This window comes from Pelodiscus sinensis, chromosome 4, assembly GCF_052426305.1.
Source record: "Pelodiscus sinensis isolate ZL-2025 chromosome 4, ASM5242630v1, whole genome shotgun sequence".
NCBI classification, from domain to species: domain Eukaryota; kingdom Metazoa; phylum Chordata; order Testudines; family Trionychidae; genus Pelodiscus; species Pelodiscus sinensis.
Genome location: NC_143055.1, coordinates 48639752 through 48667465, shown reverse-complemented (window position 1 = coordinate 48667465; position 27714 = coordinate 48639752). Strand labels below are relative to the sequence as shown.

Sequence of the window (27714 nt, the reverse complement as noted above, 5' to 3'; positions counted from 1 at the left end):
ATCAAAGTTTTATACTATCAAAATATGGTTTATTTTCAAGTAACTGATGTTTTGTTGATTTCAGAAGCCTCCGTGGAAATATCCGACATTATCAAATTAAGCAAAACCATTCAAAACAGTATTATGTAGCAGAAAAGCACCTCTTTCCATCCATTCCTGAACTCATCCAGTATCACCAACATAATGGAGCAGGTAACTGCAGCTAAGTGAATAAGGATTTAATCCTGATGATGACTGCAAACTCATTACAGATAAAATTTTGAGAGCTCAGAAATAACCCTTCCTGCAATCAACATTTTTAAAAGAAAGGTTTGCAAATTGTTAAAGAGAAAAGTTCAGTTTCGTAGCCATCCTTTCTGCCAAATCAGTAATTTTGTACGGTGCCCAATCTGGGGTTGAGCCTATATCCCTCTGTTGTGTCTTTTCCTTTATTTAGGATATAAGTTCCTTGGCGAAAGGATGATCTTTTTGTGCTGTGTTTGCAGACACCTAGCACAAAGCAGTCCTAGTCCATCACTAGGGCTTTAAAGTTCTACAGTAATACAAATAATAAATAATTACTACTATTATTACTACTACTAAATAAGATAAATCCTATGGCATTTTGGAAACAGTAATAATGTATTTGTCTTCCCACCTTTTAATACCTGCCAGACAGGCTGCAAAATGCCAGTGTTCTCACCCCACCCATCCAGGGACTGTTCCCCCAGTTCCTCCTTTTCAATAGGGCTACACCTGAAAGAGTCATAAAAAATACAGAGAAAAGTAACTGAATGAGTAAGAAACGTGTAGATATACACCAAAAAGGAAGCTAAGGTAGATATATATATATAATAGGATAATTGTTCTAAAGAATATTATCACTTTGTCACCAATAGGTCTCATCACCCGCCTCCGACATCCAATTGGATCAATGGGCAGTTGTTTACCAGCAACAGCAGGATTTAGTTATGGTAAAGTCTGAGGTATTGTTTTACAGTTGAACTTCACAAATCCGGGACTCTCTGTCTGGCAATATTCGTTGTCTGAAAGGAAAGACCATGGATGTTGCTGGACAAAAGAGCTCTGGAAGCGAGGAGCATGAGTCAGCTGGGAATCCTATGGGTGCTGGGAGTCCCAGTTGGGCTTGCAGAGACTGGTCCTATGGTGGTGGGGAGTCCAGCTGTGGGGAGCTCCAGGCCGGAGAGCCCCTGCAGCAGCTGAGAGGAATCCCCTGTCCCAGCCAGGAACCCAGGCAGCATCTGAGCCAGCTGTGGGTGCAGAGAATCTCCAGCTGGAAACTGCAGTGGAAGTAGGGCAAGCAGTGGCTGGGGGGAGGAGGGGAACAGGGCAGCGGCGGCTGAGGGATCCCCAGTGGAAGTGGGGCCAGCAGTGGCCAGCGGGGATCCCACAGCAGGAGCGGGGCAGGTGGCAGCCAGAGGGAATCCACGGCCCTGGCCTGGGGCTAATGGGAAGCTCTGGCCTGGCCTGGCCAGGACCCCAGCAGAAAGGGGCCACCAGTGGCAGGGGGGGAATTCCAGTAGGCTAATCCTGGGAGCCCCAGCATGGGGCTAGCAGTGGGGAGGGAAGCCCAGTCTCCTCCCAGAGAGGAGCCTTGACCTCCCCTGGTCCTGCAAACTCCATGGTTCGGACCGAGGGTGCTGGACCAGGGAAGTCCAACCTGTAATAGAATTGTAGGTATCTCCCTATGTTTTTGTATCATGCTTCTCATCCTGCTATTTTGAGGTACGCTACAAAAAATCTCTGTAATAATACTATATATTTGCAAGAGTCTGTCTGTTCATCCATCTGTACACCATTTGTACAAGAATTTCTCCTATATGGTAAGATTTAGGGCCACCAAATTCGATATACAGCTTCCTCTTATCATAACTTAAAGCAGGGCTACTCAACACATGGCCCATTGGCTACATGCAGCCCGTGGCCTGTTTGTTTGTGGCCCACAGTGCAACTTGGGTTTACGTGGGGCTCAACATGCGGGTGGGAACCAAAACAAAAAAGTAGTCAATATAATGGTCTTTTATTGATATGCATTTCGGTAGTTAAATTTCTGGACTGTCATTGCTCATTAAAACTGCTGTCATATGGGTGGAAATCAGATAAATATATTTATTAATATCAGCAGAACTGACTTAAATGAGGCCTGTGTGTTGTGTAGTCTTGCCTTAATCTTTGTATTCATGCCCATCAGTGTGAAAAGCTATTTGCATATATATTTGCATGTATATACAACACACTTAAGTTGCGACCCTCAGCATGTGCTGTGAGTATCATTGTGGACCCCAGAGCTTCCAAAGTTGAGTAACACAGCAAGGGAAGGGTTTGGTTGTGCCAGGAAAATGGGATATGTCTGGAATGGGGTTGCTTCTCATAAAACAATACAGGAAATAGAATAATCAGGCAGTGATGGTGTACCCCAATCTGGGACTGCATCAACCCCCACCCTCCCAACCCCAGATTCCCTTTAGGAAGGATGGGTGTGGCTGAAGCTCCCTCCAGTGCATATAGGTATATTTCTAGCTGCTCCCATTTGCCAGGGAGCGAGGGGAAAGTGCACAGTTTTCTGCATTCCTCACTCTGGCTGGGCAGTGCAAAGGGCAAACAAAGTTGGGCTTTCTCCAGCTCGGAGACATGCACCCCTCCCCTAGCTGTGTCTGCTGGAACTGCAGCTGCCATGGAGAAGAACTTCTCACCTGTGGCCTCAAACTGCTATTGGGAGAGAGAGCCAGGGTTATCGTCTCTCCATGGGGCAACCTGCATACTGAATCCCTCATCCCCAGATCCACCCCAGAGCAATGATTTAAATGAAGAAAACCAAAAATTTATTGAGTTCAGGACCCATGCAATGCTGGGTAAATCTTCTAGTAATAATAGATAAAAACACATGTCCATCAATAGAAATTATCCATTTTTACATCATTTAGAACTCAATGAAATACCTGTCTGGACAGGTATCATTTTAGAAAAATGGTCTTACTCATATTACTAGCATTACTTATATATTTTCTCACATTTTGTAAACCAAGACCTAAGACTTCATAGTCTTTTAAGAGCCACTGGAGCTTATGTGAATGTATATAGCCAATTGATATAGTAACGTTAATTGTGATAAAGATTGGTCTTGCAAACTAAGCAAGTATTAGAAATAAAAATGACATTTCACAATGCATAAAAGAATAGTACAAATCATTTTGGTTTATTTATAATACAGGTTGGATCTTCCTAATCTGGCACCCTTGGGAGCTGATAGGTCCCGAATGAGGGATTTTTGCCAGACCAAGGGAGGTAATTTCTGGCCCCATGCTGCCGCCACCCCTCCCCCACTGTGCTGCCCCACTGGGCTTCCTAACTCCCCCAGCAGCCCAGCTGGGTCATGAATTGGACTTCCTGTCCCTCCCTCTGGCCCCCTTCCAGCCCAGCTGGTCACATGTTGGCCTTTCTGCCCTCCCACCCAACCCCAGCTGAGCCACGTACCAGGCTCTCTGGCTCCCCTGGGCAGCTCAGCTGGGTCGCACGCTGGGCTTCCCACTCACCTCTGCAATCCATTTGGGCTATGTGCTGGCACTCCCAGCTCCCCACCCCCCAGTCCAGCTGTGCTGCACACCAGGCTTCACAGCTCTCGCCCCCTCCCCCAGCCCAGCAGGGCTGCATTCCAGGCTTCCTAGCTCCCACGCCAGCCCAGCTGGGTTGCACGCCAGGCTCCCCACACTGCATTGCGCTAGCCCCCCCGCCCCAGCATGCCAGAACTCTCTGATCCTGAAACATCAACGGTCTTGCCAGACCACGGATGTTGCCGGACAGAGAGTTCTGGTTTATAGAGTGCAAACTGTTGTAAGTAAAGATCACCTGGCTGGTGAATACATATACAGAATGAGTGCCTCCAAACTTGCCTCTCCTTCCTGTGCATGCCGAAACAGCAGAGTTTCATAGATTTCCTAGAACTAATACTTGTGGAAGGAAAAAAATCATTGTGGATGTCAAAATAGAGCCAGCTAATCAATACTATGACATGACTGTCTGGGGATGGATGGCAATAACATGTTGAGCTCATTTTTACAGAGAAGTGGGAGATAAATTCATCTGAGCTGACTTTCATGAAAGAAGTTGGGCGCGGCCAGTTTGGAGTTGTTCAGCTGGGTAAATGGAGAGCACTTGTCAAAGTTGCCATTAAGGCAATCAATGAAGGCGCGATGTCTGAAGACGATTTCATTGAGGAAGCTAAAGTCATGATGTAAGTGCAACGCTGTGTCTTTAGGTCACTTCTGTTTTGAAGCCTGACTAGGGAAAATATACTGAAAAGTATATTGTTGTTCCTTTCTAGCTGTTCAACAGCACAAAGCCTGTCACAGTTTGGTTTGGAAAGACAAGGAACTGAAAGGTCAAATCTTGATACAGTGCCTGACTATTATTTTTAATTTTTCAGTGGACTATCACTGAAAGAATTCATATAGAAGGGTGATTTAAGAAAGGATTAGAATTAAGAAGTGCATGATAGTACATGATATAACCAGTTCTATATCTGTTGCAGTTGAATACAGTTTATCGTACATTGAAATATATTAACATTTCACAAAGTAATTCCTGAAATCATCTTAATAATCAAAATTTCTGCTTGTCAGTGGCAAACGTCTAGTTACTGAAATGCATTTGTTGTTAGGAAATTATCCCACCCAAAGCTGGTACAGCTTTATGGAGTATGCATACAGCATAAGCCTCTCTACATAGTGACTGAGTTTGTGGAAAATGGCTGCTTGCTCAATTACCTTCGGCAAAGACAAGGGAAGCTGAACAATGAAATGCTACTCAGCATGTGCCAGGATGTATGTGAAGGGATGGAGTATCTGGAAAGAAATAGATTTATTCATCGTGATTTAGTAAGTATAGAAAGTCTTCTGTAATTTACGGTGGCAGTCACAAAATACATGTCATTGCACCTTATAGATTCTGATCTATTTTGTAAGTGTTAACTATGCAGGATCCAGTGGACCAACACAATGTTATTTTGATGGAGGAAATATTGTAACAGGGAAATATTTCTGAAGCTCACCATTTTTATTGTGAAGCAAAATACAGGACTATGTAGCACTTTAAAGACTAACAAGATGGTTTATTAGATGATGAGCTTTCGTGGGCCAGACCCACTTCCTCAGATCAAGTAGAGCTCATCATCTAATAAACCATCTTGTTAGTCTTTAAAGTGCTACATAGTCCTGTATTTTGTTTCAGCTACACCAGACTAACACGGCTACATTTCTATCACCATTTTTATTGTGGTTTGTAGATTTTTGTAAACTATTTAAATCCTTTAAATGTGCATATGTATGGTGTGCTGTATAAATTAACGTATTTAAACTGTTTTCTACAAATGTTCTTAATTTCTGTAGGCAATTGCTGATGTTGGAAATTCACAAGCCATTTACTTTATTATAACCCCCTTTAAACAAAAGATATTCACCACCAAAGAAGTAGAAAACACTTAGGACTTGTCTACACTACAGAGAAGATCGGAGCTGCCACAGTCTATCTTTTGGGATTCAAATTAGCAGGTCTAGTGAAAACCCACTAATTGGAACTGAGAGGGCGCTCCCATTGGCACTGGTAGTCCTGCTCCTCACAAGGAGTAAAGGAAATCAACAGTAGCATGTGCTCCTGTTAACCTCATTGTGTGAATGGTGCCAAAATGCAATTTAAGATCTTTCAACTCCAAGTACGTTATTAACGTAGTGGGAGTTGCGTATCTGCCCCTTTAGTGTAGACCAGGCCTTAATGTCTGAATGGAGTCAGAGAAAGTCAAAGTCATAGAATCATAGAGCTGGAAGAGACCTCAGGAGGCCATCAAGTATAGCTCCCTGCTCAAAGCAGGACCAATCCCACGGAGATTCCACCACCTCCCTAGGTAACCCATTCCAGTACTTCATCACCCTCCTAGTGAAATAGTTTTTCCTAATATCCAAAATAGACCTCCCCAGATATTGTGTTGTCTTAACACATTGTCTTAACAAGTCCAGATATTGTGTTGTCTTAACACGTCATCATCAACAACTGATCTTCTTCCACAACTCAAACATATTAGTGCAACATCAAAACACCCTACCAAAACCAGGAGCGGCCTTAGACGATCTGTCAGCACTTGGCGCCCTAGGCGAAATGTGCGATCGGCGCACGATCGGTGCCCCCGCCTCCAAACCCCTCAATGCCATTTAACTTTGGCACTCTAGGTGACCGCCTAGTTCACCTCTATGGACAGGCCGCCACTGACAAAGACTATTTTGGCTCCGTTTTAGTATTGCTTGAGTTTGGATGTGTTTGGTGTAAGACATCTAGAAGAACATTTAACAAGATACTGTATGAATAAGAGTGATAAGACAATGTAATATCTTTTATTGGATCAACTTCTGTTGGTGAAAAGAGACAAGCATTTTGAGTATACAGTGCTCTTCTTCTGGTATGGGAAAGATATTCCAAGTGCCACAGCTAAATACAAGATGAAACACATTGTTTAGCAAAAGTGACTAATACATGTTGAAAGAGACAATTTATCACGCTTTTACAATCATAGGACAAAAATGCAGGGTTAGTGGATTACAGATTGTTGTAGTAAGCCATAAATCCAGTGCCTGCATAAAACCATGATGTTTATTCTCTAGCAAATGTATTAATTTAAGCTCCCAGGCTTGTCTTTTGAATGTGTGTAGGTTTTCTTTGAGGATGAGGACAGAGAGGTCAGATAATGATAATTTTGTGGAAAGTGTTCACTCAAAGGTGTTATGTGGTTTTTATCTCATCATATTTTCATGTGAGTTCATTTGAGATCATAGTGACAATCTGCTTGTTACTGGGATATTTAGTGCACCTGATGAGAGATACCACATTGTGAAAGGCATGCATCGGATCCATGCATATTGAAAGATGTGCTGTGGGGGGATATTCAATGCAAAATTTAGTTTCTTTGATATCTTGGGACCAACATAGCTACAATAACACAGAAAACTGCATGAATAAAATACTAGCAAGCTGTTGCATTTTTCTTGGGAGTCTTTAGTAAGATTTCAAATATATGTTTTTCTCATTTTCCTATAGGCTGCAAGGAACTGTTTAGTCAATGCCAGGAATATAGTTAAAATATCTGACTTTGGAATGACAAGGTATGCAACAATTATGTATAATAACCAGGGCTTGACAAATAATGCAATCTACTCGCCCATGGCGAGTAGATTGCAACTCGGAGCAATCGGGTTTGGGTGCAGATCGCCGGACAGTGCGGCTGGGTCTCACTGCAGTTCGACGAGCCCTAATAATAACAGTAATGAATCTTAACTACACTGGAAATATTTTCAACTAGCAATGATGAAGTGTCAAGTTGAATTAACCTCCTGTCTTCCACAACTTCCAATATCAAGCTGAATATGACAGACTCACTTTCCAAACCCACCATCCCGAGGCCTTCCATCAGTGTTTTTGCATGCTTGGTTTCATGATTTGTGGTTATTCTTAAACTTTTTAATCTCCAAGGCCATTTTTGGAAGGGTTGCAGGCCTGCGTTTCAGATTATGCTCTGGGCCCCCCTAAAACTCCATCTGTACTAATATGCAGAACTCAGATAATGCATAGCTAGCCATGAAACAAGGTAGAAGATTTCACTAACAATTTATGTATGTCATAGTTTCTTGCCACTGATTGTCAGGTACAACAAATTCTTGGAAAAGTCTATTTAAAAAGAGACAGAATAATTAATTTATTTTTGACTTGCTTGCCAAGAGTATGGAGACGACTTTTAATAGTGTATAATAAGGGGGATTTAATTATGCCTCTCCTTGTGAATCTCAAAGCCTGTATCGGCATTTACGGGGACATATGTCCATGTGCAGTTCAATTCACGCATTTAATATAAAGCTTTTTATGCACATGATTTGAGTGCATATCATGAATGATTTGATTTGGTATACATTATTTTGTAAGGGATTTTCACCATTTTATTTAAATCAATTACCAAAAAAAGTGCTACTATAATTCTAACTAATCAAATCTTCCTGCACATTTACATTGTACTCTGTAGTATCTGAATATTTAATTAGCTGTATTGGTGACATGCATAATTCTGCTGACAGAAAAATTTAGCACACATGGCTAAAAGTGAATCTCATGTGAATTAATCCGGAATTCTGTCAGTAGGAAATAACAAATTAGAGATTATGAATCTGATCTTTCCTTCGTTGTTTTTAATGGAATTACAGGTGATTTTTACTTGTGTAAATGGAGTTATTATTATATATACAGGTGTCGGGAATAATTCTGGACATTCTGGATGCAGGTGAAAACAACCAGAGGATTTATTATGCACCAGAGCTAGTGGAGTACCAACCAGGGGTTAACCTGGAGAGCACTAGTTAATTAAAACATTACCATAGATTATATAGGCAACAGATAGGCAGAGTAGAAGCAATTCGATAGGGTCTGGCGGCAAGACGTAATGAGCACATAAGCCAATAAACTATGAAGGTTACACAGCAGCTCCACTCATTGCCAATTAAACATCTTATCAATAATACAGGTAGTTATTCCTAACAAGCTAAATAAGCCAACATAAACAAGACAAGCATTTTAATGGCAATTTTATCTGTTGAAACTATGATGCATCTACTGTGAGATGATACCACCTCACATTGGCATAGTCTTTGGATCTCAGGCTTATCTAGGATTAAAGGAGACAGTGAGAACGACTTCCGTGAAGTTTGTTTTGGTACGAGCCAGGGTCTTATCAGAGTGAGGCCCTCTTGGAATGTGGTTGCTAGGATGACCAGGATGATGTTAACTGCTTGTGCTGTGCATTCCCAGGCCTACCCTGAATTTAGGATAGCTTAGGGGTTCTTAGCAAAATACCATGGACTGCCTCAGTTTACCCCTACAACAGGTATAAAGTGTAAGGAAAATCATGCAATGTGTCTCCCTGATATGGCAGCTAGCATGAATGAGTGCTGGGAAGTGCAATATCTAAACAAATGTTCCAGAACATCTTTTTGAGTATGGATCATGTATAATATCTGTTCTTAATCTGAGGGCATGTGTGAAGGATGTGAACGCACCTCTCATGGTCCCCTATAGTACCCTATGAGGTCAATTCTGGACAGGCTGGGGAAGGTTGTGGTGGCATGTTGTCCCAGTCTCCCTCCCTCATGCTCTGGCCAAATGGAGAAAGGCTGGGGCTGATTTCCCCTCCTCTCCCCAGGAGCTTTTATTGCACTATATCAGGACAGGTGCAGAGCAGGACTGGGCAGCCCTGGGGAGAGCTGCTGTCCTTCCAGTATTTTCCAGCATGGGTGTCCCCCACCACACACACTAAGAGCATTCCTTCCACATGCCCAATTGGCTAGCTCAGATCTTACCCCTTCAAGCTGGGTGTTAGCTGTATAAAGGGTCTCTCAAGAAGTAGGTTTAGACCTGATCCCTAGGGTATGTCTACATTGCATTCCTCTTCCGAGAGAGGAATGCAAATGCAGACAAGCGAAATTGCAAATGAAGTGTGGATTTGAATTTCCCGTGCGTCATTTGCATAATCGCGTCCAGCCAGTATTTCGAAATACCCTATTTTAAAATAAAAAATGCTGTGTAGATGCAGTTATTTTGAAAGAAACCCCTTCTTTTGAAATAACCATTAAACCTCATTTTTTTAAGGAGTAAGGGTTATTTTAAAAGAAGGGTTTCTGTCAAAATAACTGCGTCTACACAGCCCTATGAACAGCAGCACATTCTGCCTCTCCCTCAGCAGGGAATCTAGTCAAAACACGCCAAGGATACCTGGGTGGGAGAGGCTGCTCCTGCACCCTCCCTGCGTTACTTCCTACTGCTTTGTTTGGATCAATATCCCATATGGTAGCTGGGTCTTCCAGCTCTCCTCAGCCTCTTCTCCCTGGAATTCCTCACGGGTTGCATTGTGGCTGTCACCCGGGTCTCCGGGTCTCACCGCCAGGGTGGCTGGCTGCAGCAGTTCAGGAGCTCCAGCAGGAGGTCCTTGTCCTTCTCTGATCCACCCAGACTGAGCTGCTCTGCTGCCTTTTATACTGTTCTAGCACTTGAAGCATGCCCAGTCTGAGTGAAGGGGTGGGACTTCCTCCGCCCACAAGTCTTAGTCCCCCCCCTTAAAGTGCGGGATATGCACTCCCTGTCTCACATGTATAGAAGTGATCTTGTTTTCAAAAGTGCTGAGAACCCAGTAGCTTCTATTACCTTTAGTACTTTGGAAAACCAAATCTTTTAAGTGCCTGTAGTTCTGCTATTCCAATGAGGTCTCTGTAAATAAACCTTTGCATCCTGCAAAATCAGAAATTGGGATCCTAACGTTAGCAGGCCCGTACACAGGGCCAGGGGTGGAAAGGATGTGAACGCAGATTCCCTTTCTCCCCAGGAGTAAGGCCAGGAGTGAGGCTGGGCCTCGCCTTTGGGGGAGAGAAGGAAAATCAGCCCCAGCTTCCCCTGGCTGACCAGAGCATGGGGGAGGGAGGCTCAAGCAGTGCGCCACTACTGCCTTCCCTTGGCCTGCTGGAACACACTTGAGGAACTACAAGGGGTACGTTTGCAGCCTTGTGGCCCACATTTACAAAAAAATCACCCCCTCTCCCCCAGAAATTCCTGTATACGGGCCTCTTAATCCATGCTGGAATTCTTTAGAGGAAATAGGTATTACCCTATGGACACAATATTTCTGTAAGTGTTTTTATATAATCATAAATCATTTAAGGATAGGTCTACTAAAACATTTATCCAATATAGGTTGGGCCTCCCTGGTCCAGCACTGTCAGGACCTGACTGGTCCCAAACAAGAGAATTTGCCCGACTAAGGGAGGTCTCCTGCCACTGGCCCCCAAGCCCATCGCTTGCTCCTGGCAGGCTGCCCTACCAGGCACCCTGCCTTGCCCTCCCCTATCCCCAACCTGGCTGGGCTGCTTGCCCGGCTGCTGCTGGCTTTCTGGATGGCCCAGGCTCCGGCTCCTGCTGCAGCGCCCCGGCTTCAGCCCTATGCTCCTTGGGCTTCTGTGGCGCTCTGGCCCCAGATCCACGCTTCATGCAATTGCCACGGGGCTCTGGCTCTGCACTGCTGCAGGCTGCTGAGAGATTCTATCCTTGCTCCCAAACTGCTGATCCTCTTGCTTCTGACCCCAGCTGGCCCTCCAACCCTTAGCCTCCAGCCTGGTTGGTCCAGAAGTATCTGGCAGGACGATAGATGTTGCTGGACCAGAAAGAGCTGGTTTTCGGAGGTGCAACCTGAACTCTAATTTAAATACATGTTACCTGGTTTTCTTTAGATATGTTCTCGATGATGAATATATCAGCTCTTCAGGTGCCAAATTTCCAGTCAAATGGTCATCTCCTGAAGTTTTTCATTTCAACAAGTACAGCAGCAAATCTGATGTCTGGTCATTTGGTGAGTGGATCAGTTTAAACTAATTTGCAACTCCTCACTTTTCTTATAAAAACTGCAGAACATAACTATAGTAGGTGTATTTGTATAAGAAATAATTTATCTTGAGTTGTAATGAATCTATTTGTTCCCCAGGTAGATCTTTATAGATTGTAATCAAGTCTTCTCTTAATCTTCTCTTTCTTAAACTAAATAGATTAAACTTTTTTAATCTATCACTATAAGGCATGCTTTCTAATCCTTTAGTTATTCTCATGGCTAAACCCTCTCCCGTTTACCATCATAGTATTGGTACATCCAGGCCTGCCAACTGGGGAGGTGAGGGAAGGGGCAAAAGGCGCAGTTGCCACACGGCCCAGTGATTCAAAGGGGCCTTGGGCACCCAGCTGCCACCATTGTACTGTGGCCCTTTAAATTACTGCTGGAGCACCACACGGCTTGCTCTGTGCAGCTCTGAGGGAAGATGGGGCCATTCCATGCTCCAAGCAGTGCTGGGAACTGGCTGCCTCTGTCCCATTCCTTCCACCTGAGGCCCCTCCTCTTCTGGAAGTGCAGAATCAGCCCCTCCACCTTGCCCAGAGGCTCACGGAGGCTGTCAGTGACCCTGGCTACAGCTCCATATTATAAATTGGTGCAGCTACATTTAAGTCAATGTAGCTATTCTCATTTACTTCAGCTGAGGACAGGTCTGGCCCTCTCTCTCAATCTGGTCCTCTCTTTCAATACAGCTCAGATGTTCCATGAAAGAAAATCTCTGGTGTTCCTCCTTCTTATTATGATAGAATAGTTTTGTGAACATTTAATTTTCTGTATTATTTCTAGGAGTTTTAATGTGGGAAGTTTTTACAGAGGGCAAAATGCCTTTTGAAAATAAGTCAAATTCTGAAGTTGTCCATGAGATTTCCAAAGGTTACAGACTTTATCAACCACATCTGGCATCACTCACTGTGTACAAAGTCATGTACAGCTGCTGGCATGAGGTATGTTTCTCTTATTTTCATGTTCTATGTATTGATATTCCACTGCCAGGGTTGTCATTCTAGATCTACAGTTAAAGACAGTCATTAAGAGCGAGAAATTCAACACCAACTTCCATTCTGTGATATTCGCAGAATCTTTTATGTGTTTTTCATGTATCCTGGCTAATATTAGAAGCTTCTGTTTCTTTTAACTATTAAAACCAATACATATTAATATATTCACTACTTAATCTGAACTCACGACCCTCTGTCTGGACCCTTCTCATTTTCCCCTTCTCTATCCCCTTCTCCCTATTCCACATCATCAAGACCTTAAAAATTGTTTCCCTGCTTATATGTTGGATCTGGTGCACAGTTCTGTTGTCCAGTGCCTTGTGCAGTCATTTATGTGAGTACAACGCATGTGCAGAGTCTGTATAAACAATTGCCATTCTGATTTCCCACTGTTTTACATCCATCCTGCACGTGTTCATACAGTGTTCAGGGCAGCAAAGACTCTGGCTCTGCTATCTTATTCCACCTCTTCCACATTCCTCCTGTTTTGCTAATGATGCTTGACTTGGTGCCATGTTTATCTGCCTCACAGATAAGCAATTATCTGTGCTTTTTTCTTGACTTGCTTCTTTATATGGAATGCCCTCTCAATATGACCAACTAGCCTCTAGTAATTTGTATTCTTCCATAAGATGCACTTCTCCATGGCTACATCTACAATGCACCTCTCTTGCACAAAAGCCTATGCAAATGAAGCACAGATTAGCATATTGCCACGCTTCATTTGCGTAATTAATTAGGGGCTGTTTTTGTGTAAGAGGCTTTTGCGCAAAAAGGAGCTGTGTAGGCGGCTCCTTTTTGTGCAAAACTCTCCTCTTGCGCAAGAGCCATTCTTCCTCATTTTTTCAGACATAGTTTCTGTCTCCCATGGTGTAGCTGCATGAATGTAGCACTTGAGAGTATACTTGCCCTTAGATTTACATTCCAAATGCGTCTATGCTCGTGATGCTGTTGTTCAGAAAGCACTCCCATCAGCTAGCACATTTATATTACAAAGCCATGATTTTCCTCCAGATGATAACATACAACTTTTCTTTCTGAAAATGTACATGTGTAACGGTGTTCTAGGTATTCTGCTTATGAAAAGTCTACTTTTATGTCAGATCAGGCTGTACCTTAGAGTTACCCTTTGCTTTGTTTTTCAGAAACCTGCAGGTCGCCCTGCTTTTGCTGAGCTGCTGCAGACCCTCTCAGTTATAGCAGAGACTGGATAATCAGACGGTCTCCTCCTAGCTATTCTCATTGCAGAGATAGCACAAAGCTGCTCGTGTGGTGGTTCTCAATCTTTTACAGCCTTAGCTAGTTACATCAATCAGCAGCACTAAGAATCTAACGCTGTAACAATTATGAAATGAATTTGAATATAAATTCGACTCGCTCTGACTGAAGATATTAATTGTCCCTGAATCAAGAAGCCTTTATCTTGCCTGATAAATCCTTAATCTCTATCACCGGGGACCTCTTTGTCTAAATGACAGACACACACAAATTTAGGGCCAAACCATATATTTTAAAGACTTTAAAATAGCAAACACAGGAACAGCTTCGAATATAACTCGCCCTATCCCTAGAAACAGAAAAAGATAGAAAAGACCGTAGACAAAATGGAATATATGTTACAATCTCACCGTCGGAGCTCACGACCTACAACTCTTTGGCTATTTTGAAGCCTCGGAGGAGGACCAGCGAGGAGATCCCTCGAAGCCTGTTGACGTAAGGCTGCTAGGTGATCCTCAACTGTCTGGACAATGGCTCTTCTGTGGATACAGTGGTGACTAACCCTTCAGTAGAGTCACTCGGTCCAGAAGGGTTGTGGAAAGGTGACAAAAGTCCAGCTGCTGCTAACTCCAGCCTGATCCCCTCACATGGGATATCTGCACACGCAGGTGCCACGTAAGTTAATCACACAACAGGATCCACATATACCACAATGTCCATAAATGTTAAATAAAACAGGAACAGAAGAAACCAAAAAAGGAACGGAACGGGAAGGAAAGGAAAAAGGAACCCAAGCCTTCTTCTGCCTAAGGCTTTTACTGGCTCTTAGGTGGGAAAAGAGACTTGTGTACTGAGTGCATTAAATCAAGGTCATGTGCAGCAGTTCAGCGGGATGTGTGCAACCTTGAGGAATGAGTGCAACTTCAAGGGGACAATGTTTGAGAGGAGTGCAAAAAGTGGACTGAGTGCAAACACTGGCTTGGTGGGAAAACTTGTGTTCTATAACTGAATTCTATCCCTCTCACAAAATGGAGGTCATAAAGACTCCATTTTGTTTATACCCTACCAATATTCTTCACTGATTAATATACCCAGGGTTACACTGTGCAGTTTAGTCTGTTTTCACTTTCAGAGTTCACCACTTCTTTAATGTTTTGGGGAAAATGTTTAGTTCAGAGAACTGGGGTTGGGCTTTTAATCTTTTGATGCAAGATTGATAGTGCAAATCAAGACCAGATTCATGATGATCATATCTATACTTGAGAGGAATAACAGGAGGAAGAATACATGGTACGTAGATTTAAACTGCATAAGAAACCCTTCTGCATTATGTGGCAGATTTACACTAAACTCTGCAACAGTGCCATTGATGAAGAAATCATTTGTTAATTGGTATGGCTCATTGATTGGGGAATAAGGACAGGTAGCAGCAGGAAAGACTTATATACTCATAATAGACTTCTATAAGAGTACTAGAAAAACAAGGTGAGCAAGATAGTATCTTTTATTGAACCAACATCTGCTGGTGAAAAAGTCAAGCTTTTGAGCTATGCAGAGCTCTTCTTCATATCTCTCTCTCGGTAGTCAGACATATTTGAACACGGGACCACACTGCAACACAGGCTTCTGTTATTTGATTTAAAAGAGCAACTTAAGATATTAGCAATAGTAAGCTATTGTCATCTAGTAGACCAGCCATTAAAGGGAAACAGAGCTTACATTGTTTGTGTACTATACATTCTCTTAGAGAAGGGGTGGGCAGGTATGCAGGAAGAGGCAGGTATCATAGAGGTTCTTAAGCCCCATCTGAATGGAACACTACCCTGTAACAATTTAGAAGCTGCTACCTGGTGAAGGTGCCTGCCTTCGTTCTTTAGGAGCATGAGAAAACAACCACCATTTCCTGCAAGCCTGTGCCTGCTTTCTCCAAGGCAGTTTCCCATGCTACCTTTCCGCCTCTTGCTGATGTGCATACTTACCTAATGCCCGCCTTCATTCACCTACACTGAATCCCCTCCTGTGGCATGCCAATGAACAAACTGAAGAAATAGCAGGAAAATAGAACCTTTTTGCATGTGTGTGGCATAAATAGATTTTTGCAAAATCATAGCAAAAAGATAAGTTATCTGGCCAATTTGTGTGACCAATATTTATTATAATTGGAATCCTGTGAACAACAAGTGCATTGGTAACTTCTCCTGTACATTATATATTTGTGGTGACTAATGTTAGCGTAAAAAAAGCTTATTGTTTGTAGTTGGGACTATCTGTTAAATTTAGGAGAGGGAAGAGAAATAGCAGAGCACTAAAGAAAAAGGAAACTAAATAACTCGCATACTGCATCTATAATCATATGTATTTTTTTTATGCATAGATGCATGTGTCTATTTGTATTTTACAGCAATTTGTGGGGAGACAAAATACTTAAAACCTATTGATTGAAGAACAGTTGAATTCTGCATAACTTCTACAGTTTTACCTTTTTAAATTCTAAATAAAAATAAACATTGTCACAGTTTTTGGAATTATGCCCAATGATAGAATCATTGGACTACATTCAGTTCTGACATAAGCCTGGGTAACTCCCAGCGATGGTAATAGTGTGCAATACTTGCAGGCAATATGATCACCTGCAGTTATTTGAAGAATGTAAACATTGAAGAGGAAATGTTTAATTACCCAGTTGCCAGTTCTTTCACCTGCACTGTGAAAGCATCTCAGTTTCAAGAGAAACTAGAATTCCTGGTTCCCTTACATAACCTTTTAAAAGAATTTTAACAAAACTATACCACTGTTTGCACTTACATTTGACTCATGTAGTACATATTTCATCCCATCTCAAATGCATGTTGAATTCAGAATGGTACAATGTACTAAAGCCAGGAGAAAAAAAGAGTAGTGTGTCTGAAAGAGCACAGTGGCTGCAAGTTTTCCATTTAATTACTGAAATCTTTCTGCCCCCTCGTGATGTGCTACTTTTTTCAGCAGGTGTTGCTGTATGAATAAAACAATGAAATGATATCCATATTGCAAAGTATACAAGTATGGTTCTAGCTCCACGCTAGCATGTTGCACATTGCATGAGAAGTTCTAAGAGATCATACTGAAGTGATTTTGCTATGCATTGGTTTGTTACTGTTTGCCAATATGTAGCTAGGAGATATCACCCAATTATGAAAACAAAAAATATAAGCAATGGGAGGGCTGAAAGCTGTGCTTGTGACTGCTCCACAGTGAATACACACACATTTCTCAAATGTTTCCACACGTTTCTCTGCTATGTTGAGCTAGGGTTGCCAGGTGTCTGGTATTGACCCAGACAGTCCGGTATTTTCACCTCCTGTCCAGTAAAAAAATTTCAGAAAATACCGGACACCTAAAATGTCCGGTATTTTCTGATTTTTTTTCCTGGCCAGGAGGAGAAAATACTAGACACCTGGCAACCCTACGACAGGCCTGGGCCTCTGAAACTCCCAGACCTCCTGCTTACCTGGTTCCACAGGGAAGCTGCATTCTGGCTTGATCAAGAAAAAATGGCTGCCAGCAAAAAGCCTAAAGACCAAGGGGAAGCAATGCCTTCCCTGGGTATTAGTGCACAACCGTGCCCCTGTTCCTATCACTATTCTGACTCTGTACACACTCTGAAAGGGGCCATGCTGTTTTAATGCTGTTTTATTATTTAATTTTCCCCCCCTCAACAGAATTGTTTCCCCGGTGTTTTCTTTTTTGGGGGGGAGGGAGAGGGGTTTGGTATTTTTGATTAAACCATCTGGCAAACCTGTGCTGAGCTATAATTTGCTTAGTCATCCAATACGTTCAGTATTAGAAAGTAACGTAAAAAGTGACTAGTATGGAAGAAAGAGAGCCTGAGCTATGGGGCCTGGTATAAAAGGCCTAGTGTAAGACTTGAGGCCCAAACAGAGACAAGGCCTGCTAATATTAAACAGAGTTATCAAGAGTCCAGCCAACTCAGGTTCTGTCCAGTTACAAAGCAGATTAATTTGGCAAGAGCAAGACTGGCACTACAAAAACACAAGGCATTAAGTATTCATGTAAATACATTTCAGAAGGGTAGTGCCAGAATACCTCGATTCAGGTTTATGGTGTAAACACACTCTCCAAAATGGTACAAGAACATACTAATCACTCTTAAAGAAAAGGTCAGGATGACATGGTGATGGATAGAGATGTTTTGCTTGAACCAGTTAGTACAAGATAAAGGATGGTAAGTAACAGTGTCAAAGGACAATATGTAACTTGTTTGTATCAGTATATAAAAGAAGGGTTTGTCCAGTTGAAGGGGGAATAGAAAGTCCCACTGGTTACTGGGCTGAATCCGTTGTCTTGAGCATAGGCGTGCACAGCACATTTAATTAGAGTGTGCACCCAAAGAATTATTTTAAAATGTACTTTGGTCCCCATTGGCCACACCCTTGAGCCCCATGGGCCACACCTCTGGAGGTAACATTCTCAGGGTAAGATGGACATGTGACCAGAAGTAAAAGATGTCATGTGACAGCCCCCCCCCCCCCCCGCTCCCGGACTTTTCCCACCATCCTCCTACCAATAGGGATTAATTTGGCCCCCACCAAATCCCCCTCATGCACCTATCCTGCAATTGCATTAACCCAACGTGTGTGACATTAACTCGGGAGTGGAGAGGCTGGGGGAAGTGTTCCCTCCAAGAGTTTCCTCCCATGAGCAGAATGAATTTTGTGTTGTGCGCCAGTATTGAGTTAATGTGGCTTGTTTGGATGTGCCATTGTGACACCCAAGTTATTAATAAATATCTTATAAAACTTTACCTTTCCCCTCTGCTGCCATGTCTCCTCCCCTTGCTCCATCAGCTCCCCTGGTGCCTGCTGCCCCCCAACCCCTCACCCTCCTCTGCTGTCCTGACTCCTGCCCTTCTCTCACTGCCCTCAGCCTTCCTGAGACCTGCCCCCCCTCCACCAGCCCGTCTCTCCCCCCTGTGCCCACTCCTCCAGTAGCCCCACTCTGATCAGGTGAGCTACCCCTCTTCTAACACCTTCCTCTACACACCTGCCCTGTCTCTCTCCTCTGGTGCTGGTCCCTCCCCTGCAGGTCTCTACCCTTCTGCTTCACCCCCATAATCTCCTGGCACCTGCCTTCCCTTAGCCTACACCCTCCTGGTGCCTCCCCTTCCCTCAGTTTCTGTGCCCCCTTTGCCCTCTTTTTCCCTGATGCCCTCCCCCTCACCACCTTCTGCCCCCAGTCTCCTCATGCCCGTGCCCTCACACATGACTTGCTCCATCCCTGCCTTCCACATGCCCATCCCTTCTTTCAAGCCTTCTCCCAGAACCTCCCCCTCTCCCCTCTAACCCCCAATACCCTTACCCTCTCCTCTCCCAGCATCACCCTGTCCCCCTCCCACTGACACCTCCCCTCCTGCCCTTTTCCTCATTGTCTGCACTTGGCCCCCTGGCATTTGTGTCTCCGCTACCCTGTCCCTTGGTGCCTTCCCCTTTCTTTTGCTGACCTGCCCCCCTCCCTCATCTTATTGTTCTCCCCTTCCTCTCCCCACTCTTATTTCCCCCCCCCCCTCCCCTCCCTTACCTTACCTTCGGCTTCTGCCTTCCAGCTTGCAGGGCTGGAGTCAAAGTCGGCCCAAACTACAGGCCGGCCAGGCCATAGCCCGGGGTGTCTCAGGGGTGCCACACGGTGCTGCCGGGCTGGGCAGGGGCGCCCCGGGGGAGGCCACGCAGTGCTGCCGGGCGGGCGGGGGCGCCCCCAGGGAGGCTGCGCAGTGCTGCGAGGCCGGGCGGGGGCACATCCGAGGGGCCGCATGGTGCTGCTGGGCCAGGTGGGGGTGCCTCGGGGGGCTGTGCTGTGGCAGGAGCCCGGGCCGCAAAAATGGCTCGGGCCGGTGTGTGTAGTCAGGCCCCAGCTGCCTCTGGAGCTAGGCAGTGCAGTTTTAAAGTCCCGGACCTGATGTCATGCCACGCCTGGGCGTCTACCCTCTCACCTGTTGGGTGGTGTTTGAGGATGCCGCGCATGCTCTCTCTCTGCCCCACAGTGCCCTGTAGATAGCCACAGGGAATTTAAAATGAGGGGCTGTGGCGCCCCATCACAAATCCCTTTCTAGCCGGCCCGAGACATTAGGGTGTGCCTGGGCACACCTGGCACATCCCGTGCGCACGTCTATGGTCTTGAGCATACATGTGCTAGAGTAACTGCTGACACTGATCCAGGGAGCTAGAACAGTGCTTCATCAGCAGTAAACCTGGGTGAGTGACTTCTCTACAGAACCGAGCCTTTTAGGGAAGTTGACTGAGATGTGCTGAGCTGACTCGCTGTGCAGAACAGAAACAGATACTTCCAGTCAGTTGTTGGCTGCATATGTACGTTCTTCCTATTTACTATCCCTTTTGTTGTACTTTATTCTTACATTTTAAGGTTAGCTCATGAAAACAGGCAAAGTGAATTTTGACAATGCTAGCAATATAATTTTAAGAATATTCTGGGAAGTCATGTGGAGTTTGGAAGCATTTTTTTCATTTTGATTGTATTTACAGATATGTCAAATTGCTGAGGGAAGGGCACTGTGCAAGACCATGAGGAAATGAGAAAGCTCTTGCTGATTAATAAAGTCTGCGCGTATATGATCTACATGAGTAGTTTTCAGCCTTTTTTTCATTTATGGACCCCTAACATTTTGAATGGAAGTGCAGATCCATTTGGAAATCTTACACATAGTCTGCTGACCTGCAGAGGCTTTAAACCGTAGGCTGAAAACTACTGATCTACATCTTCTCAATGGCCACAATAAAGAGTCACAAAGGCCCCATTTATTGTCATTTGCTGCACATCTGATCACTAATCTGAAGCAAATGAGCTTTGCCCACAGATGGAGTGGAAGGTCAAAACCAGGTGGCTGCCCTGCAGTGGGTTAGAAGCAGTTAAATTGGAGAACAATTCTATCTGAGCTAACTTGAATATTCACAACTCAATGAACTTGCACTTATTTCCTGTGTGAGAGCTGATATAGGCTCATCCACCCTTAAACTATATAGCGGAGAAGGTAGAGTTGTTTAGATAAATATATCCAAATTACAGTGGCTGATTTTAGCAACTACTCATCTGCACTTCCCAGCCCCTTCCACCATCCTCTATCATGTGCTAACTATATGTCATTTCCTACCTCCATTACTGATACCAGCTTTCATTGCCCTCTTGTTAAAGTTTTCAAACAGGCACCTTCCTTATTTCTCCCATGTTGCCCCCCTTATATGGAAAGAGTTCCCTGTGAACATCCACAGAGCTCATTGTCCTCCTTAAAACTTCCCTTTGTTGTGATGCCTACCCAACATTCCCCCACCCCCATAACAATGAATAGATATCTGGGACAGCACGACCATAGCCTATCATTCTGACCAATATTGTCTTGTGTCACCCAGGCTGCCTGTACCCATCTACTTTCTCCTATCTTCTTAGATTTTCTGATTCTGGGGACAAGTACAGTTTTTGTGCTCTATGTTTGTACAATGCCTAGCACAGTGGAGTCCTAGTACTGAAATACACATACATATCACAGGTAAGTGACAGTATTGACTATTACAGATTTGCTGTCAGTATCTCTCTCTGATTACTCATCACTCAGATACCATATCAACATAAAAAAACTTTTATTTGAAAGCACAAATAAAGCAGCTAATATTGCCACATTCATTGTACTGACAGAAACCCTCAAAGACAAATACATGCAAAATGAAACCACCTAACAGTATATTTCAGCTAGAGCCCAATTTACAAGAGTCCTAATGAAAGATTATAAAGAAAAACCAAACAAAAACTAAGCAGACAATTCGAAGGGCATAAAAACTGACCCTGTATGAAATTCTACATCTATAGGTCATCTGCTTTAGAGAAAAATATGAATTTACAACCCATTGTAGAATGCAACCCTAACTATGGAGTTTGTACCCATCAGTGCCATAACGTATGTAGGTAAAAGTTGTGTATAAATGCTGATCTACATGTCTCGTTACAGGATTTTGTGAGAAAAATTGGTATATCCATATGTGACGAGGCAGACGGCCCCGCACTGAAGGGCTGGGAGTAGCCCAGGCCCTCCAGCCCTGCTGGGCACGCTCCCAGCAGAGCCAGCATATAAAGGCAGAGGGAGGGTAGAAAAGCTCAGGCTGCAACCCTGGTGTTCCTGCAGCAGCTGAGGGCAGAGTGAGGGCCAGCATCGGACTGCGGGAAGGAAGCTGGCAGACCACCCTGCCTGAGGGACCAGACCACCTACGCTGCCAGCCCCGGTAAGGGCCGCCGTGGAGGCGGACAGACTATGGGGGTGCCAGGGCGGTAGGAAGCAACCCAGGGCAAGGGGTTTCTATCACAGCTTGGTGTGTATCAGCTGGATTCCCCACCGAGCAGGCAGGAGCAAGAGTCCCTGCCTACAGGGCCCTGGGCTGGGACCTGGTGGAGAGGGAGGGCCCAGGTCCCGCTACCACCCTTTTCTGCACCTGGGGCAATCACCCCCGGCTGGGAGAGGCCTTTCCTGGAGGTAGGCCTCAAATACCACATATGCCCTGATAGAGGGGCCTGGACTTTAGGCTGAGAATGGTAATGCTGTATTTCCCCGGATACAGGGTATGGACTTTTATGTTAGGACTGCTGGGGTTGTATTTGCCCTGATAGTGGGTAACGGGACCGTAAGGGGCGCACCCCACACCAGGGGTGTGCCCCGTGACACCATATTTTTGCAGATATACTCATTGTGCCTTTCTTTGAAAAATATACCTTTACAGGCTGTGTTGTTTGTTTCTGAGGTGTATTCCCAGGTCCCTGAAAAAACTAAAAGGATGTTGGCAATAGTAAAGTTTGAAAATCACCTACAGGTTGTACCTCCTTCAACCAGGACTCCCTGGCCTGGCAACATCCACAGAGCCCAGGAACAGAGAGATCTGGTGGTAGGGCATGAGCATCACAGGGGGCACCAGCAACTCAGCCAGTAGCCATGTGTGTGTGGAGCGGGGGCACGAGCAGCACAGCAGAGAGGCAGACGGCACAATGGCAGCCATGGAGCTCCAGTCCCAGTGGCAGCCAGAGAGCTCTGGCCTTGGCCAGGGAGCTCCAGCCCCAGTCTATCATCCAGGCCCCGGCTGTGCAGCTCTAGCTCCACCTTTGGAGCCAGGTGGCTGTGAAGCTCTGCCCCATCTACAGAGCTCCAGCCCTGGCTGTGGAGCCCGGCAGCTGTAGAACTCTGGTTGTGGCGCTCCGGCCCTGGCAGTAGCAGGGCTGGCAGCATAGCTGGGGAAATAGCAGGAGCAGGCTAGAGCCCTAACCTAGTGGCAGCATGGGCCAGGAGGGGAGGGACCACTCTTTGTCCGGCAAATCCCCTTGTTTGGGACCAGTCTGGTCTTGAGGGTGCCGGACCAGCCTGTACATAGGATATGCATATTTATAATTACCCAGAACCATTTAGTGGCAGGACTTATAATTTATGAGAGTCCTCTTGGTGAGAAAGCAGAACCTTTGTTCCACTCAGTGGTGTATGAGTGACTCTCTCTGGGTACATCTACACTTGCATCCTAATTTTAACTAGGGATTTAAATATCCTGCCCTTCATTAGCATGATCTTGCCGGTGCGTTACTCTGCTCAACAGCTGTTTTGAAAGTGCATGCTGGGACATGTTAGTTCGAACCAAGGGGTTTGGTTTGAACTAACGTTACTCCTCAAAAAATGAGGGAGAGGGAAATCGCTCCAAGGCAGGAGGTACACAGAAGTGGGGGGGGGGGGGCATGGGTGGCGAGTTGTATGGGCTCATGGTGCCCAGGCTCCACCAATATTTGGAGCTGGAGCACTATTCCGAAATAACTTTGCAAGCGTCTACAAGCCAAACTGCTATTTCAAAATAGCAGATGGCTTATTTCAAGTTCTGTAAACCTCATTCTATGAGGAATAGCGCCTATTCCAAAATAGCTATTTTGGAATAGGCACTGTATAGACAGTGACTAAGGGATAAATTGAAATAGGAGGCCTTCATCCCTTCCCAAGGTGCCCTGGTGGCCGCTTTGGCCACACACAGGAAAACTCTATTGCCCCACCCCTCTCCTGAAGCTCTTAAAGCCTCCGCAGGCAGGGTTTGTGGCTCACAGGAGGCCTGACAGCCCTGAGCCACCTTGCAGCTTTCCTGACTCCATTTTGGCCCGAGATGAGCCAGACAGACAGTGCCAGCCAGCCTTTCACTGCTCCCCAGGAGCATTTAGCCAGCTCCCAGGAGCCTGCCAGGGGCCGCAAACGACATGCGTCTTCCTGGTCTGATGTGGAGATCCTGGACCTTATTGAGGTTTGGGGGGGACGAGACAAACCTCCAGACTCTCCATACCAGATGCAGGAATGTGGACATGTATGGCCGCATGGCAGACAGCCTGGGGAGAAAAGGCCACATCCACACCCAAGAACAGGTGTGGATGAAGGTCAAGGAGCTCCGCCAGGCTTATGCCAGGGCCAAAGAGAGCAGCTCCTGATACGGAGCAGAGCCCCACACCTACCCATATTATAAGGAGGTGGACCACATCCTGGGGGACATGGCAGTCTGTTTCTCCCCCCCCCCCCATAGTTATAGGCTTCAGGGTGGAGACGCCAGCCGTCATCCTCGCTGGGGGCCAGACGATGTCAACAAAGATGCAGCAGCGGCCCAGGACCTGGATGAGGCCAGCCAAACCACCTAGCTCACCCAGGAGCCCCAAGTCCTCCCTGTGGACATCTCCAAAGCGTTGTCCAAGGCCAGGGAAGGAACATTGTGTGAGTGCCATCACTTTCCCATCATGCAGGGGATTGGGGGGGGGGGGGGGTTGGGGAGGGAGGGGGGAGAAACTAAGCGCTCCACGCTTGGGCCTTGCTGGCCATAGATTAGCAGAGCTCCCACAGTTAGGATGTGTTGCTATTAAAGGTGCACCTTTCCACATACCTCAATGCATGTAAAATATATTCTAAAGGTGGAGGGAAAAAATCCACACATGGATGGAAAAGCGTAGTGGGAACATTGCCCTCCACCCCTCAAAAACACTTCATGTAACTTTAAAAAGTGTATGCTGAGACAAGCAATTCACCTGAAAGCATAGAATCCACCAAGTGGGAGTAGGTGGTTCATTACAAGATAAAACAGTAGAATATCTTTATTTTCATATAAAAACCTTTGCTTTCTGATAAATCACTAAGAATAACCATTTCCAACAAAAATATAAAATTTTTATATTAAAATTCATTAAAATAACTGTAAGAATCAAAATCAGCACACAACCATAATCATTTGTTTCTTGACACTTTAGAGTATTCTTGGACATAATGAAACTAAATTAATTTTGATGTTTTGATACTCAAAGAAGAATTAACATAAAAATGTTGTTTTTCTTAATAAAATTAACTGTGTATAAATACAAACTAAGCAGGTTCATCAGAAGAGACTTATGGCATACCTATGACAACCAAGCAGATTTTGTAAGCACCAAGTTTGAAAATAGGTAGCCTACGTTAATATGCCAAAAGATACAAGTATGTGTTCATTTTTTAAAACAGTCATGCCTGTACATTTATTAACAGGGCATTGGTTCAGACAAATAATCATATGTACATACAATTGCGATAGTTATTTGTGAAAACACAGGCAAGTAATGTGACAATAGACTGCCTTTTAAAAAAGTACAACTTTTCCCCTAAATATTAAGCTCTAACCAGCTTAATTAAATTCCACTGAGAAGCAATGTAAGTTTTTATTAAAAGGCCAAACTCTCTAAAGTTAATGGTGTAAATTTACAGTGACATATTACCCGCTTCTTGTGCTGAATCGTTAGATTTTACACACCTGACTAGTAAAACTCCAATAATAATGGGATTGAATAGAAGCATCTCGTTATTTTGAATATCTGAAGAATAGCTAGAGCCATATGCACACTCGTATTTCCAAGGTGTGAAGAATTTTTGTAAGAATCTTTTCCTGTTTCATGCAACATTGTTAAAACTACTCCAGCATTATTACATATGACTTTTTTTGAGAAGCATAACAGGCTGTGCTCCTGAACTATCATAGTCAAGAAAGCATCTTATATTACCAACATTTCCTGTAATATTGTATATACCACATTGAGGAGGAGTACAGATAGACAATCACTTCAAACTAGTATTTCACAGGAGGAAAAAGGCAATCAGCAAATGATTGACAAATTGTATCAGTTGTAGCAATGTGTGCCAATCACCCTCATAACCAAGCTAAACGATATAGTAAGTTTAAAACGGTTTTAAATTTGTGTGCTGAACACCATTATTAGTCTGGTTTTGATGATTTTCAAAGCATTGTTATAGTAAGGGAAAATCATCATCATTAGCAAATAAGACATATTAAGAATACCTCTCAAAATAAATAAAATACACAACCTTATAAATTATGCAAAATACAAACACACTCTTTGTATTAAAGAACTCTTTAAGGTCAATAAATCAACTTTCTTATACATCTGCACTAAAGTGCACTTCAAAGAACAGATTTACTTTATAAAAGGAGAAAGAGCAACACTTCATTCTTCAAATTGCAAACTATGTTTTTGTGCTTCCTTGTTGCACATGATTTTTGAGCAATTGGTTAAATCTTAAAATCAATTCCTGAGGAGGAGGCTTGGAAATCAGTAAGGAAGCCGTGCTGCATGGTGATGCTGTGCTGAGGAGAAGCTATAAAACTTGACCATTCTAGTCTATTGGACCTACATTTTTATAGTTGAAGTCACTTTCTGACTCTTAATATAGCAGGAAAAGAAGTTAAAAAGAAATTGTTCAATAAAATGCACAGATCAGCTGGTTTTTTTTTATAGGTTTCATGGTCAACTCTGTGACATACGGGTTCTCACAACATAGGTGATAGCCATCAAGAGGGATATTTTAAATAAGTTAACATCTGTGAGGCAAATAATAAGTAGCTGTAGAAAATAGGGCTAGACAAATCACTTCCTGCAATGATTGAATGCTTCTTGATCACTCAATACAGAAAAAGTAAATTATATAGTTTTCCTTTTGCCTAATACACATTCAGCACTACAATGCATTAGAAATAGTTGACATATCCATTTATAGTTTTTATATAGAAAAACATTCAGTCCTGTGTAAATGTATTGCTCAGATTGTTTCTTTTGCATTGCTATTAGGCATAAGAAGGAACTTAGTCTGCTTCTGTAACTTGCCACTCCGCCACACTCACACCTGTGCACAGATACCACAAAGCCCACTACATTTAATTTAAGAGTCCATACTCTTCCAGACAGGAATCATTAGCAGTTATTCTTAATTGTTGAAACAAAGTCTGAAATAATTAGTAAGACAAAATCTATGTTTAAAGTAAATGTTATATATTCTAGTCAAAGCATCAATCCAGCAACTCTACTTTAGATGACCTTTTGCAGAGCTGCATGATGTCACATACTGAGTATTGCTTTCATTACTATTGGAAGGCTTATGGAAAGCATGAAGAGATTTTGCCATTTGGAAGAGTTTGAGCACATATTGCCTGCCTTCCATGAAATAAGTTGTTTTTGTCTTACTGAAAACTTGTATGCACTTATTTTTAGCCAAAAAAATATTATTCAGTTTCGGGAGATTCTTGGCCATAAGAAAGGTAAAGAAAGACGTTATAAAGGTATAAGCATCCCAGTTAGAAGAACTTGACTTTAATGTCAAGAAACAAAAACTAACAGAGGAAAATAGGAAAAGTTTGCAGAAATTAGATATCAGAAAACTGCTACAAATGTAGGTTTTTTTATAAATATCAAAATATCTGTACTGGGTTCAATGCTCACAAATGAAGTCCTCATTTAAACAAATTAAGTTTTAGTGTATAACTGTTATCGGGGGAAGTCAGAGTTTTCTTCAGGACATCTGTTAATGGATGGCTTCAAAGTTGTATTATATAACACTAATTATATATTAAGCATTTCAGTTTTTTAAATGGTCATATTTTCTAGTAATGCCTTTACTAATATAGCTATAGAGTGCCTCTTTTCTCAATAAAACTGTTTATTCCCCATATTATG

At 43.7% G+C, this 27714-nt stretch overlaps 1 protein-coding gene and 1 long non-coding RNA gene across 2 annotated transcripts in view; both read left to right on the top strand.

Annotated features, from left to right (window-relative positions):
• TXK (TXK tyrosine kinase) overlaps positions 1–18616 on the top strand; it is a 60508-nt gene extending 41892 nt beyond the window's left edge. The window contains exons 8-15 of the mRNA XM_075930463.2: positions 65–192; positions 879–953; positions 4060–4231; positions 4658–4874; positions 7081–7145; positions 11301–11419; positions 12239–12396; positions 13596–18616. Coding sequence (XP_075786578.2) covers positions 65–192; positions 879–953; positions 4060–4231; positions 4658–4874; positions 7081–7145; positions 11301–11419; positions 12239–12396; positions 13596–13664 — 1003 coding nt within the window. The 3' untranslated portion in view covers positions 13665–18616. The remainder of the gene's footprint in view (positions 1–64; positions 193–878; positions 954–4059; positions 4232–4657; positions 4875–7080; positions 7146–11300; positions 11420–12238; positions 12397–13595) is intronic.
• Positions 18617–21346: 2730 nt separating this feature from the next.
• Positions 21347–27714, top strand: part of LOC142829650 (uncharacterized) — a 6823-nt gene continuing 455 nt past the window's right edge. Inside the window, exons 1-2 of the long non-coding RNA XR_012904302.2 lie at positions 21347–21950; positions 24258–24442. This is a non-coding gene — a long non-coding RNA (uncharacterized LOC142829650). The remainder of the gene's footprint in view (positions 21951–24257; positions 24443–27714) is intronic.